Source organism: Pelophylax lessonae, assembly GCF_965119305.1.
Source record: "Pelophylax lessonae genome assembly, chromosome: 6".
Classification (NCBI taxonomy): domain Eukaryota; kingdom Metazoa; phylum Chordata; class Amphibia; order Anura; family Ranidae; genus Pelophylax; species Pelophylax lessonae.
Window position 1 is genome coordinate 177,669,422 of NC_138773.1, and position 15,671 is coordinate 177,685,092.

A 15,671-nucleotide genomic window follows, 5' to 3' on the forward strand; every position below is an offset into this window, starting at 1 on the left:
CCGCAGACCAGCTTTTTTGGCCACACCATGCGTCTCATGGTTACCACTACCGTGGATACTCTAGCCGCAAGGGGGGCTGCATCTAAAGACGCATCACGTCTCATAGCTGTCTCTCTTCCAAATCACTCTTCAAGAGCTCTGCCCATTCCGTAATGGTCTGGGACACAAGAGCGTTCGTGAAGATCAGTCTAAGTATTGAGCCCACTATCACATGTAAGTGGCAGGACAGAGCCTAATCCTCCTTTCAACAGGGTCTTTAAAGACCAGAGGCTCCTCCACCAGAGTCACAGTGGATTTGTTCAGTCTGGAGACTGGGTGGTCCACCTTCAGTGGAACGGTCCATTTTTTGATTCCGCAAAAGGATATCGTCTCGTGAAACGCTTCGGCCCCACTAACGTGTTCCAGACAAGGGAATACCTTGACCGACTTGGGATTTTGCAGGTGCCAAAAGACACCTGCGTCCCTGACGCTGTAGAAATATCTGCCATTTTTAGAGTTTCCCACACTGACACTAGAAGAGCCTCCGGCGGCGCTTATTCCTGTGCGGCTGCAGATGAGGATATATCATCCTCGCCATCCAAATCAGAGTGCGATGACGCAGATCCCTCAGGGTAACTCGCATCTGTGGCGGCCATATCAATCTCAGAATTTGAGGATACAGATGACCCAAGTGAGGGCAGTGGGCGCTTTTTACTAGTCCTCTTTTTTAGGACCATAACTTTTGACACTAAGGCAGACAAGGGTTGCGACCCGGAGGTCTCTGCAACACCACAGAGGGGATCAGTAGGTGATACTTGCTCCTGGGACAACATGTTAACCCGGAGACAGTGCAGTGTCACTAAGAATACTGCAAAAAAACAGCCCCATACCACTGCACCAGCGGTACCTACAAGTCCCAGCACACTAAGCTGCTATATAGCAGAGTAAGGGAACGACCTCCAGGGACCCAAATAGACTCACCACCGCCCGATATTAGGGAGAGCAGAGCCGGTCTGAAGTGTACAGAAAACGATCCTGACAGGAAGAGGAAGTACCTGGGTCAGTACCAGAGGTAAAGCCTTGCCACTCACTGCTGTACAGCATTCTCGGACTCAGAGAAAATGGCCACCCAATGCATTTCATTGGGGAGACCACAACAAAATGTCCGCCCAATGCATTTCAATGGAAAACTACTAAAAAACGGCTGCTGAGCCTTGTACAGCTGATCTTCAAGAAAATAGCAACATCCACAGCACGACCCCTCTGAGGGGTCCAGTGATCAATTAGGCATAGGGGGGACCCTAGCAGGGAGCCCTACCAGGATTACACCCCCCCAGCAGATCACGCGATCAGCGGCGCGCCCCCCTCCCCCCATCATCTGCTACAGCCCCGGCACTGTACCCGACTAAGGTAGCGGCCCCCTATGAAATAGTGGGGAGGATGGCCTGCGGGGGGGAGCCTTGGATGGTCGATGATCCCTAGGGACCCCACATACAAGGGGGTGTCGTGGCAAGGCCTAGCGCGGAGCTGCAACCTGCACACGCTCGCTGGCCAGACTGGGAGACCATAAGGATCAAGAATATCCAGTCCGACTGTTGATTGTAGTTCTCTCAGGAACATAACTAGCTAAAAAAATTATTTAGACAAAAAGTTCCCTTTTTACATAAAAAAAAAAAAAAAAAAAACATGCAAAGACCAAAATCCCAGCAGGGACCTAGGTCCTTACTCCTGACTAGGCAGAAAAAAATGTAATGCCTATAACAGAGTGGGTGTATATCCCCCAGGGAATGCACCATAGGCCTGGTAAAGATTTTTCCTGCCTAGTGTCCTACTCCTGTAGGGGACAGCATAACCCAATGGTTAAGAAGAATATGGAGCTGCGTGTGTCAATGAACGATAGAGAAATGGGGGGGGGGGGGGTAAACAAAAGTGTTGCGTTTAGAATTTTGTTTACTGTACGTTTCTGCAAACTGAAAACAGACTATGGACCTCTTTATTGGCCATAATTTATATTATATTTACCACATATTCTAGTATGTAGTCCAGTCCCTTAAATGTCTTTACCCCATATAAAATTTTCACTTAGAGGTCAACATTTTTTTTAAATATTTAAGTGGTTGTAAAACCTTACATATACTCAGCAAAGACTGTGCTCGGGTGATACACAGAGATGAAACAAATCCTCCTACATAAGTTGTATCTATCTGCAGTCTTCTCTACATCTGTTCAAAGTGCTGAATTTATAAGCTTGTCTGAGAGTTCAGGAAAAGGGGTGGGGAGCTAAAGTTACTCTCTGCAGAGCGGAGTGAGGAAAGCTCTGAGAGCTGCTTGGAGGAAACAGACACACCCTCTTCATACAGCTTACAGGAACAGAGCTGAGGCTGTAAGTCTGCTGGAGTTCCCTCCCAGTCACCATTTTTCTCTTGGTGTCAGGAAAAATTGTCAGAAGTGATTCATGTTAAAGAGGTTGTAAACCTCCGATTTTTATTTATTTTTTTTAAAAACACCTGAAAGACAAACACATAATGAGCTAGTATGCATCGCATTACTAGCTCATTATGAAATACTTACTGTAAAACGAAGCCCCGAAGTGCCGAGCGCTCACCTCTCTCATAGGTGACATGTTCTGTCACCCTTCCGGGTTTGCGGCATCCGGCCATCTGATTGGCTGGAGCCGCGATTACAACACTGCTGCGAATGCGCGCAGGAGCCAACGGTCACGGCCCGGGGCTTTGAAGGAACGGTACCAGCGGCCGTTCCTTCAGAGAGCATTTGCCAGGGATGTCACTGGCTGCATTTAAGGTAAATATCTCCTAAATGGTACATGTTTAGGAGATATTTACAGTACCTATAGGTAAGCCTTATCATAGGCTTACCCATAGGTACAACTTGCTGAGGAGGGTTTACTTCCTCTTTAATAGCAGAGGTGCAAAGCAGCAGCCAGAAATTATGCTTAGTGCTCGTATTTGAAACAAGTACACAGTATAGAAGGGTATGCTTTGTTTAGATTTCATGTCTGAGGTTTACAACCACTTCAAAGGGACTTTTTTTTCCATTTTGGATTGAGTGGGTTAGAACATGGCTGCTTTTAGGCCTCATGCACACAGGATTTAAAAAAAAAAAAAAAAAAAAAAAGCTACTTTTTTCAGCTTCTGAACAAGCCTCTATGTGCACACAGGCATTTTCAGACATGAGAAGAGGCATTTAGACGCAAAAAAAAAAAAAGAAATTCACTTACAAGGGAGGAGCTTTTGAACCGAAAAACACTGAACACACTAGATGAATTTACTGCCGACATGTTCATTCATTCAAATGGCCAAAATAAAATATTCTGGCCAATAGAATGAATATCCAAACACTTGCCGCACCTAAATGTGGCTTTGGTTTTTTTTAACCACTTACCAACCAGCCACGTAGACCTACGTCAGCTGACTTTAAGTGGTTGTACCGGGGTGATGCCGCTAGCTAGAGGCATTACACCAGTATTTTAGAGCTGGTTGTAAAGACCGATGCTGCTCGGGAGGCACTCGATCATTACACCAGCGAGCAGGAGGGGACACCCCCCCCCCCCCCCCCTGGGCTCTGCCCAGGTCTCCCGTCCCCCCAGGAGACCCGAGCAACCAGCCGAAGCGGCAACCGGCTGGATGGAGTCCCGATCAAAGCCGGATGCGGCTTCAATCGGATCTCGATGACGTAACCCGGAGGCAGCGTCCATGACGTCACATCCGTGTTACTCGGCTGCTAAAGGCGCCGGATTTCAAAAGTGACAGTATTCAATAATGCCGTTAGACATTTTTAATACATGGAAGTGTAGTGGAGGGGTCTAGGGTCTTTTAGACATCCAATCCGTCCATAAAGAGTACCTGTCACAAGGGATGTTTACATTGCTTGTAACAGCAATATGCTTGTAATAGCAATAAGTGATCAGATTTTTTTTTTTTTTTTAAATGTGTTAAAATTAAAAAAAATAAATAAAATTTTTAGCCGCCCCCGTGAGCTCACACACGAAAGAAAATGTATACGGAAGTCGTGGCCGCAAATTAAGTCGCTGTTCAAACCACACGTGAGGTATCGCCGCGATCACAAGAGCAATAATTAAAAAAGCTACACTCTATCCTGGTATCCATTAATTTTTGAAGCGTCGCCTATAGAGATTTTTTTTATTGACCGTACTTTGTCGCCATTCCGCGGGTGTGTGAAATTTTAAACCGTAACCTGTTGGGTATCCATTTACTCAGTGGGACATCTTTCACAATATACAAAAAAAAAAAGTCTAATTTTACGGGGTTTTTTTTTTTAAATTCAGTGAAATTTGATTTCCCAAAAATGGCGTTTGAAATACCGCGTGGCAAAAAAAGTTGCAATGACCGCCATTTTATTCTCCAGAGCCTTTGCTAAAAAAAAAAAAGATATATATATAATAATAATAATAATATGTTTGAGGGGTTCTAAATAGTTTCTAGCAAAAATACTGATTTTAAACATGAACAAAATGTGTCAAAAATGGGCTGCCAGGAGCAAACACCCAGTGAGGGACAAAAATAAAAACATTGTGTGCATGTGGCCCTAATGTTATATGGTGCCCAATAAAGAAATTTCCACTTATTTCAGTCATGACAGCCGTTTCAATAAACAGGAAGTAAAGGAAACTCTGCAACAAGAGCACAAACCGCATTAAAAAACAGGTTCTAGCCTTTCAATACTTACAAAAAAAAAAAAAAACAGCATGTTTAAGATTCTCACATCCTCAGTTAACCATGTCAAAGTTAATAGGCAAGGTGAAATTTCTATAGCTCAGGATAGACACGCAAGAAGAGCGCCAATCTTTCCGCTCTCCAAAAAAAAAAAAATAAGATTGGCGGGACACACTTGATATCCTAAATTTAGGAACTTTGTGTGTGGGGGGGGGGGGGGGGGATTTTCCTCTTTAACCAATTGATCATTTTGAATTTTTTGCCAACATGATATCACAGCTTTGCTGTGTTTTTTGGGAACTTTCAAATTATGAAAATCTAAACCCCTTTTATTGTCCATGGGAAAAGGGACATAAGTTTGAAACACTCCATTTTAAATTGCATTTTTCCCTTTCAAATCCTTGGTTAGCAAACCCGCCTTCAGCATTGTGAAATTGGAGGTCTTAAAATTAAAAACCGAACTCCAGGCATACAAGTGTATTCGTATACTTTCTATCCATTGCTTGCTATATATATATATATATATATATATATATATATATATATATATATATATATAGGGCCAGCAGCAAGGCACTTCCTGTTATAGCAACTAGTCACCCCAGCAAGTTATCTAAACTAAATGGCCAGAGTCATCACTGCCCACTAGTAGTTCTGAGCAGGCAGCACTATGTTTGCACAGCTTGAACGAGAACCCTGCCAGAGAATTAAGCAGGTTGTTCTCTTGCCTGTCCCTACCCCATTCCTCTGGTGGACTATCTGTAACGCATGAATGTTCACCTTCTTGCCTAGGTCATTGATGGCAGACCTTGGCACTCCAGATGTTTTTGGAACTACATATGCTCAGCTACACTGTAGAGTGCATGAGCATCATGGGAAATGTAGTTCCAAAACATCTGGGGTGCCAAGTTTCACTGGAGCCTCCACAAACTGGCAACATTGAAAGGGTAAAGTAGGCTTTCCATACTGCACTGAAACCACCCAATGATAAAAGCAAGTCATTAATGGGGGGGGGGGGGTGTAGTGCAGGTAAAACTGACGCTCCTGTCTTCATGGCTCCACTGATTAGCTGTTAGTGTACAGAAGATTTTGATGTGCCAGTGCTGTAACATACCTATAGTGCCAGTATAGGCACTATGGCAGAGGAGTTCACCTCTCGTCATTGCTCTCCCATGAGAGCCTACTGCATGATCAGAGTGCTCATGAGATGGTAGATTTGCAGGACACGCCTAAACCTGCAGGAACACAATGGGTTCCCTGCAGATACCATCTTCTTCTGGCACTGAAGAGAACATCTACATCTAGATTTCTGTGAAAAGACTTCCCCTGAATTCATAAAATGTCATGAGCTGCACATGGGGGGGAAAGTAGCTGTGCCATTCAAAAATTACTGCTGCTCAAGTTTAAGCTTTAGAGAACTCCACTTGTTTGAAGAACTGAAACCACAAGCTTGCAAAAGCAGCTTAGTAATAAGCAGTTTGGCAGGTATTGCCAATCTTCTGTTGCAGAGCTACGGGTTTTTCCATCAGTACAGTGTGCTATAGCAACATAGCAGCCAACAAAGTTGAACACAGCATGCTTTGAGGGAGTGAAGCATTCAAAAACCTGAAAGTGCTGGAGCCATCTTAAAATTTGCAAGTACATTGTTGTAGATTATGTACAGGGCCCTTTAAAAAATTTGCCTGGGGAAAATAAAAAACTTTTAACCCATACCAAACTTCCAGTGTAATGTTCAGTACTGTTTAGTTTTCCCTCAATATGAATTTGTAACTCTAGTGGAGTTAAACTGATTCAGCAGATCATTTGCAATTGGACTTCTGTTACCCAATGTGCTCTGCAGGTCCTCTTTTGCTGCATCTGAAATGACACCACAATATCCCTACATATTTACCCAACCACCATCTACTCAGAAAAATCCCCAAGGCCTGTTCACAGGCTTCAGTATAAGCAGTGTGAACAGCAAGCTTTGACAAGAGCATTTGTAGAGTATTCAGCTACTTCATTGAAGGGTTAAAATACCATTTTAGCTACACAAAATATTGAACACAGATCCTAATGAGTGTTGATTGCCACATTAACAAGCTGCTAGCAGGCCTCAGAACTTTTTAAAGCTTGTTGAAAGTTTGTCAAGCCTTAATGTGGCAGGCATTCATTAGGTTCTGTTAAAAAGCTGATGCTACTAAAAGCTGCAAAGTTTGCTTAAAGTACTACAAATTGTTAAAGCTTGCTGTTTCACAAAAAAAAACCTGCTGCAACATTGCATTTAGCACCACCATCTCACTAGCCAAAACTAAATCCCCCCCCCCCCAAAAGGGGTCTGCAGGTGATGGCAGTGCCATCTACAGCTGGCAGTTCTTTATTACCCACATGGTGTGAACTATTCACTTTAAATTAGAGGCTATGGCAAGAGAACCGCTTGCCAGATTCAGAGAAGGTGGAGTCGATTTTTAAAGACCAGCATAAACAATCATATCTAAGCAAACACAAATACTATGTGCACCAAGTCCTTAGATGGTTGCTTGCTTTAGTGTAGACCAGACAAAGGCTGGCTATACTGACACCACATTTTAAATTACTCTGCCTCATTGCATACGAACTGGAAGTTTAGTTATAGCAAAACCCATAAGTCAAAAAAGGAAAACTGGACAAGAAAATTGCATGTGTTGCCAGCTTTACACTCACTAGGGAAGACATGGGCTTTTAGTTTACATAAGGATTGCCTGTTTGTTGACAGAAGGAAAATGGCTTGTACCTGCTAAATGCTAAAATTATAACTGGAAAACTACAATAGTGTTTTGGGGGAATTGTACTATAAAGTCAATGCTTAGCTTTCAGATTCAGAAATTTATAAAGATTGTATTAATACTGGTCTTAAGCTAGAACATCTAGCTTGATTAGATGCCACATTCTATTAGAGCTCATCCAATTTTTAACCCCCCCCCCCCCCCCCCCCCCAATTTTATCAGAATACCCTTACTCACACAAAAAGTCAGAGAGACATTGAATGTTTTCTTTTTTATTAAGTTGTTCACTGACCTCTTGCATCTCTCAAAGATCAACAATGTAAACTTTTCAAAATGTTAGGGATAGGGCCCATGAGATAAAGAGTAGAGTGGTTGGTCAAGGCAGAAGATACAAAAAAAATAAAAGTTCGGGTATATAGCTGCACAAATAAGCAACACAACCATTTGTAAGAGCTCCAACTGAGCAGCATTGAGGACACATTTTTTTCAACAATGCACTATACACTTGGAGAGAAAAAAAAAAAAAAAAATACTGTTAGTCCTCAGGTGCACTGTGGGTTGGTGTTTGTCCCCATCTCTCCATTCCAGTTATTAAATCCTGAGCCAAGCGCCAATGGGGAAAGCCATGCCAGTGATCTTTCTGCGCAAATACAATGAACATAAGGGCAAGTCCTTAAAAGCATTTGCGGTGGACAATTGATGGCCCAGATTCATCATACTCCTGCTTGCTGATCCACATCTGCTGGAAGGTGGAAAGAGATGCTAGGATGGAGCCTCCAATCCATACAGAGTATTTACGTTCTGGTGGTGCAATAATCTGCAAAACACATACAAAATATTAAAAGCCTTCCAATACAATAACCACGTTCAGCTCCTAAAATACACATACCACTAGAACCCACAGATGACTGACCCAGCCCATGTGCTTTGCTAACCCCTCCCAAACCTACACCGTCTTCATCTTAGTGAGAGGTACATACCTTTATTTTCATGGTGCTTGGGGCTAGAGCAGTAATTTCTTTTTGCATCCTATCAGCAATTCCTGGATACATTGTGGTTCCACCAGAAAGGACAGTATTGGCATACAGATCCTTACGGATATCAACATCACATTTCATTATGGAATTGTAGGTAGTTTCATGGATACCGCATGACTCCATACCTAAAACAAAAATTTAAGGTTAGAAAAATATAAGTGAAGATACCCCTATCACACAAGCAACCTTTTACAATGCTTACCAAGAAAAGATGGTTGGAACAGGGCTTCTGGACACCTGAACCTCTCATTACCAATGGTGATGACCTGCCCATCAGGCAACTCATAGCTCTTTTCCAAAGAAGATGAAGAGGCAGCTGTAGCCATTTCTTGCTCAAAATCCAGAGCTACATAACACAGCTTTTCCTTAATGTCACGAACAATTTCTCTCTCAGCAGTGGTAGTAAAGCTGTAACCCCTCTCGGTCAGAATTTTCATGAGGTAGTCTGTCAGGTCACGTCCAGCCAGGTCCAGACGCAGGATGGCATGAGGCAGTGCATAGCCCTCATAAATTGGCACAGTATGAGTGACACCATCTCCAGAGTCCATCACAATACCAGTGGTACGTCCAGAGGCATACAGAGAAAGTACAGCCTGAATAGCAACATACATTGCTGGAGTGTTGAAGGTCTCAAACATGATCTGAAAGAAGACATAGTGGAGGTTAATCAGAGGTTCACCCATTAAAAATGCAAACCATGCAGGTGTACTTGCAAGATTGAAAGTGGTGTTTGAACACTTCAAATCTCACTTTATTCACATTAAGTCAAAGCCAAATGTGAGCATTATAAAAAGGCAGGCAGTGATCTGTTAACACAACAGGAGTTAAGGGTCAAAATAGTCAAACTGCACAACTGTTAGTGGCACAAGCAGAAAGGGCATTACAAATAGAACCTGTAGATATTCCAAAGTAGACTTGGGCAAGAGAACCCTGTATGGACAGCAAATAAACTTGTTAAACATCATATATTAGGCAGTCAACTAAACAAGTCAAATCCAAATCAATAGTAGTACCTGTGTCATCTTTTCTCGGTTTGCTTTGGGGTTAAGTGGAGCTTCAGTCAGAAGCACTGGGTGCTCCTCTGGGGCAACTCTCAACTCATTGTAAAAGGTGTGGTGCCAGATTTTCTCCATATCGTCCCAGTTTGTGACAATTCCATGTTCAATTGGATATTTCAGAGTCAGGATACCTCTCTTGCTTTGAGCTTCATCACCTACATAGCTGTCTTTCTGCCCCATTCCAACCATGACACCCTGAAAGAAAATGCAATACATGGTTTAACAAGACTGTAAAGCTAGAAAAAAGGTTTGCTCCTGTGTCACCCGATATGGCTATGAACATGGCACATGCCTATTTTGTACATCCGGGGCGGACATGTCAGTAATCAGGATGACCTCCTGCTCACTGAAATAGTGCCCAGGCCTTTTGTTGCACTGTAACCTCCATAACATTTTTAGGAACGTAATGTAGCAACCACTATTAGAAACATTGAGAAAGAAAAAAACCCACACCATACACTAAAAACACCCATTTTTAAATGAACACCCTAAAGTGGTAAAAATAAAAGCATAAAAAGTAAACCTTATGGGACTCCCCACAATGAGGGGTGGGGGGGGGGGGGGTTGACTGCTTTAAGAGTTTAACCTTAAACAATAACCTGAGCCCAATCCAATTCCAGCACTATACCCATCTGCAACAGCGCTAAGCCAACAGATCAGCATTGATGCTAAACAGAAACAGGCAACGGCTCTGTCAGCACTGGAATCTATACCCCCCACCCAAGATGGGGGTTCACATTGTTACTTGGATGCAGCCTTTGTATTTACCCAACAGCAAACCCAAGACATGACCCGATGGCATACAGTTCTTTTTATAAAAAGAAAAGAACCTTGACCTTGCTAGTACTTCACACATTTGGCAGTTCTGTAGATGTTTAAGTATGTATTCACATACATAATCTAGCCATTTAAGCTAGGTTGTACAGGGATTACTTTCAATAGACAATGTAGTCTAATTGCCATCCAAGTCTACCTTGAATCTCGGGAAAAAATAAATGGGGATTTATATTTAAAAGAAGCCCCTCAAAAGCCACCAATGCTGGCATTCTGAATATGCAAACTGTACTCTTTTCACCCTTTAATACTTGTAAGACACTGACCTGAAAAATACAGATGGCATCCAGTGACATCTGGCATGTATACGCATTACTTTTAGAAGCAATTCTGTAATCAAGTAATATGAGCTCCTGCATTTCTATCCCACTTAATTCACTTTGAAACTAGAAGCAGCTTTCCAATTAAGCCATGCACCATTATGAGTTAGATGCTTTAAATAAAAATACTATTGATTTTGTAAAAAGACACGCTTTTACAATCCAGTGTTTGAACTGGGCCAAGGCAGTAATAGCAGCTTCCACGTGGGAGGAGTGCCATGACATCTTGACAATGAATAGGAGTTGCCTTTTGTTCTGTGTATGACTAAGATGGCCAGGGGCACAAAGAACATGGTTTCCCCTCAGAATTTTAAAAATGAGGTTTGGAATTCATAGTACATTAATGCAGAATTACATAAGCAATCAAACAGCCTTTGATCATTACAGCAGTACATTACCAACCCGACCACGCCTAAACACTGAACTGCCCACCAACCCTCTTCCTAAAAGCCAATCTTAATATTTGACCTTTGTAAAGGTAATAATGCAAAAAAAAAAAAAAAAAAAAAAAAAAAAAAAAGGAAACTGGTGAATAAATAGGATTTAGTCAGCCATATCGGGTCAAGCACTGTTCATGGGTGGTAGGTCCATTAAAGTAGATCTTTTAGTGCAAGCAAGGTTGTAAAGCTGCTTTTGGGTGGAAGTAATGCCCAAAGATGCCTTTAATTTTAAAACCAGGTTTGTTCTAAGACATTGTATTTGCAAGAGATACATTAACAAATCCATTGCTACAGAATCATTGCATAACCTACAGGAACATTTACTGATCAAGCTCATCTGACAAAATATAAAAAATATATACACACCTGATGCCTGGGACGACCCACAATAGATGGGAACACAGCACGAGGAGCATCGTCTCCTGCAAAGCCAGCTTTGCACATTCCAGAGCCATTGTCGACAACCAGGGCAGCAATATCGTCTTCCATTGTGATCTGAAAAGGGAATGAAAGTTAAGTCAGCAGCCAACACAATGTGCTGCGCACCAACAAAACTGCCTGCAGAGGGCGTATGGGTTTGCACCAGTTCTCGATAAAACAAAGGGAAGTCCTGGACCGAAGAATTACCAAATAAGGCAACAGAGCAGAATAACGGGCAGGGGGGGTGGGACCATAGAACATCTTAACCCACTAAGAACCACAAGATGGACAAGCCAAGCTCTGCAACACTGTCTACACAAAAAAAATTACAACATTGTCTAGCTGCAGTTTGCAGGAAAGAGAAAAAAGGGGAACCATAGAGCCTTACAGCTACATGGCAGCCATTAAAACTCAATACTTTGCAAATTAAGAGCCTGACTGCCTGAAAAGATTACTACTTTATGGCTAAATCATAACTTAGAATGTTAAGCCAATTTTTTGGTTTTGGTTCTTTAAGGTCAGCACTGCTAGATGACATCCTTTAGCAAGCCTCACTATAAGATCTTGAGCAGATACAGTCACATTGATTATTAGATTGCATTGCTCCCATTAACCAAGCTTACATAGAGGGGATATATAAAGCTCCCATTAACTGCAGATACAGGGACATTGATTAGATTGCATTGCTCCCATTAACTAATCTTACATAGAGGGGATATATAAAGCTCCCATTAACTAATAGTAATATTAAGCTCACATTAACTTTAGATACAGTCACATTGCTCCCATTAACTAATCTTACATAGAGAATATATATATATATATATATATATATATATATATATATATATATATATATAATCCCCCCCCCCCCTCTTTTTCTTCCCCATTGCCTAGTGCTTACTAGCTAAGCATATTTGAAGGGGCAGTAGACAGTCAAGAGCTCCAAAAATGCCCCCATCTTATTGGAGTATATGCAATACCTAGATATCAAGCATTGGGAACCGATTAGGTCCGGGTTATACAAAGAGGAATGTGCCTCCTGCTACACCTAGGCAGATGGAAAGAGGGGGAAGGGAGAGGAAAAAAAAAAAGCCAAAAATGCTCTTGAAAACCGCCATTAAACCATGCACTGCGCCCTCTGTTAGCATGAGACCCAATTAAACAATAGAAAATAAGTTGAAAATGGCATGGCCGCCCTTACCTTGTGCTACGAGCTTCTTGAACAACAACCTCAAAGCGATACAATCGGTCAGTGAACTAAAGAGGGCTCGGCACCGGTTTTATGCTGCGCGCTCCCAGCCGGCCAGGCCATATAAGGAAAGTTCCAGGAACCGGCTCTCGGATTGGCTAGGAGGATTGCGGGTGGCGGAAGGATATCATGTGAGGAGAAAGAAAAAAAAAAAGCAGCAAATCTTCACCAGAATGCTATGATGTCAATGAAGATCAGCGAGAGAGGAATTAGTAATAGTGCGGTAAAAGGCCGTGTGTTGCAGTATCACATAGTAAGGTGCGGCATTTTAAAGTCCGTTGCAGCCACACCCAATAAGAGCCGCTGTAGAAGGTTTTTGTCTATGGGAGTGTACCCAGTGAGATGTCTCTGAGGGGAGACAATGGTATGTACACATGTACATTGGTGATAGAAGGGCGGCTGCACTTCTTTTTTATCCTTGTAAGGAAAATGAACGGTTGTATACCGGTATTGGCATGTATTGTAACACCAGGTCCAAGAGCTTCCTTCTCCTTTCTTCTCATACACTGTGCCCACTAATTTAAGGGGAAGTCGTTTTATTTTTTTTTAAACAAAAGGAATTTTTAGCTGTACACATAAAAGAGACATTTTAATGTAAAAAACCTATATATATATATATATATATATAAAATTTGCAATTATCTACATGGGGGCAGCCCTTTTAATCCTCTAGTCAAAGGATGCGGTCAGACTGGTGCAAACTTGGCTTCAGACTGAACCCCAAGGCCCCAACTACATTTTGCTTAGCAAATTCCCGCTTGCGACTTTGTGCTGGTGATTTCCATGCGATTTCACCTGCAACACAAAGGGCAGCCTATTCACTTAAGTGGGCTAACCCTATACGTGTTTGTCGCCCAAAAGATGCTCCTTTTTTTTTTTTTTTTTTTTTAGACAACAAGCTCCACGCAATTTTAAACTGCTTGGCGCCTGCGCTATAGCTGAAAGACGGGCTTAAAATGCTGGGATGGTGTACATGGATGTCCTCTGTTCTTGCGCTTCCATCCTTGGGACTCGGCTGATCACAGATCGGGGGTAAAGGGCCCATCAGAGCGGGCCTTTTACCACGTGATCAGCTGTCAGCCAATGACAGCTGATCACGGAAGAAAGCAGAAGCAAGTAATGCGTTTTTTTTTTCCTTCACGCTGTCAGCGTTAAGAAAAGAAGAAAGCCGTTATCTGGCTTCTGTTAGAGAGACATCAGTCCCCTTAGTGCCCACCAGTGCTGCCAATCATTGCCCTCCAGTTCTGCTAATCAGTGCCACCTATTAGTGCCCATCAGTGCCTCATTATCAGTGTCACTTATCAGTGCTGGCTATCAGTACTGCCTACCAGTGCATATCAGTCCTGATCAGTGCCACCAATCAGTGAAGCCTCATCAGTGCCTCCTGATTAGTGCCGCCTCATCAGTACCCATCAGTGCCACCAATCAGGGAAGCCTCATCAGTGCCTCCTGATCAGTGCCCACCAGTGTCGCATCATCAGCGCCCATCAGTGCATGAGAAAAATTACCTGTTTGCAAATTTTTTAACAAAATATAAAAAACATTTTTGATTTTTTTCTCCAAATTTTGGGGATTTTTTTGTTTGTTTACCAAAAAATAAAAACCCCTGAGGTGATTAAATATTACCAAAAGAAAACTCTATTTGTGTGCAGGACCATCTTACTGAATGGGCACGCTGGGCAGTTGCCCGGGGGGGCCCACCTGCTCAGCAACCCAGCCAAGCATAAAGCCCCGTACACACGCGTCGATAATTGGCCGTGAATTTTCGGCCAACGTCCGATCGGCCGATTTTTGGCTTGTTAGTATGATGCTTCCGACAACTGACTCCGACTTTTCGGCCGAAAAAAATCTGGTGTGCAGGCTATAAAATTTTTGTTGGCCGTCAACACAACGGACGATTTTCCGTCAGTCAGTACAGATTTCGGCAGACAAAAATCTGATGAGCAAGACAGGGCATGCTCAGAGAAGAAAAAACACACGGAAAGTAAACCAGCACATGACATCACTTCTGAAGTAGATTTTTGTTGGCCGAGAAAATTCGTGTGCAGTCTAGGCACATTTCAACCAATAAAACACCACTCTGGACAAAAGTCGGACGATCGGTCGGCCGATAATCTTTGCGTGTGTACGAGGCATTAGTCTCAATTTTCGTGTGCATTCCACCGCCAAATTTAGCAGGTGGCAAGCGACTGTCGGCCCTGCGCTGCTGTCAGGCCACTTGGGCCGTAGAGGGGGAGCCCACAACTGTAGAAATGCCTGTCTGCCTCCATGGGAACAGGCACACACAGGGCAGTCGAGTCTGACTCCCGTCCATGTGTGTGTTCACCGGACCCAGCCGCCGAACTTGGAAGCTGTCATTAGCCTGGCACTGCTGTACAAAAAATATATAGCCTTATCGATATATTGCATTTTTATTCTCGTGGGTGATTGTGTAGACAGGGCCCCAGTGCACTGCATTGCCCGGGCCCTTTAATGCTCTTAAGATGGGGCTGTTTGTGTGAAAAAAATGATAAAAAGTTCATATGGGTACAGTGTTGTATGACCGCGCCATTGTCATTTAAAGTGTGAGAGTGCTGAAAGCTGAAAATTTGCCTGGGCAGGAAGGGGGTATAAGTGCCCAGTAAGCAAGTGATTAAAGGTGCATGTTACAGCATGATTCTGTCATGCGATAATCACCCCATGTTTTGGGTGCCATTTAAAATCAATGGCACCCAGTTACGTGTTTTGCAGCAGCTGACATGCAATTTGGAATCGCCCCAATTACGCCCATGATTCTGAACCGCCAAATTGTGAGTGAGGCCTGAAAGAAGCTAATGTAAACTGTTCCACTACAGGCACTTCTACCCCTCAGTATGGGTGATCGTCTGAATGAGGCCTAAGGATTGCACTTTTA

At 42.9% G+C, this 15,671-nt stretch overlaps 1 protein-coding gene across 1 annotated transcript; it reads right to left on the reverse strand.

Moving 5' to 3' along the window:
- Positions 1-7,669: 7,669 nt before the first annotated feature.
- ACTB (actin beta) lies at positions 7,670-11,632 on the reverse strand. The gene is made up of 5 exons (XM_082261889.1): positions 11,473-11,632; positions 9,468-9,707; positions 8,657-9,095; positions 8,398-8,579; positions 7,670-8,234 (listed from the first exon to the last, which is right to left on the reverse strand). Exons 1-5 carry the CDS (start codon positions 11,593-11,595, stop codon positions 8,091-8,093), a joined length of 1,128 nt encoding a protein of 375 aa, XP_082118015.1. The 5' UTR covers positions 11,596-11,632; the 3' UTR covers positions 7,670-8,090.
- Between the last annotated feature and the right edge of the window lie 4,039 nt (positions 11,633-15,671).

What these genes read in the sequence shown, in the direction of transcription:
- ACTB (XM_082261889.1), bottom strand. Translation starts at nt 11,595, where the DNA reads ATGGAAGACGATATTGCTGCCCTGGTTGTCGACAATGGCTCTGGAATG. An exon ending in ACCGAGAAAAGATGACACAG is followed by an intron (nt 9,096 to 9,467) that starts GTACTACTATTG and finishes GTCTTCTTTCAG; the next exon opens with ATCATGTTTGAGACCTTCAA. An exon ending in GTTCCAACCATCTTTTCTTG is followed by an intron (nt 8,580 to 8,656) that starts GTAAGCATTGTA and finishes TTTTTGTTTTAG; the next exon opens with GTATGGAGTCATGCGGTATC.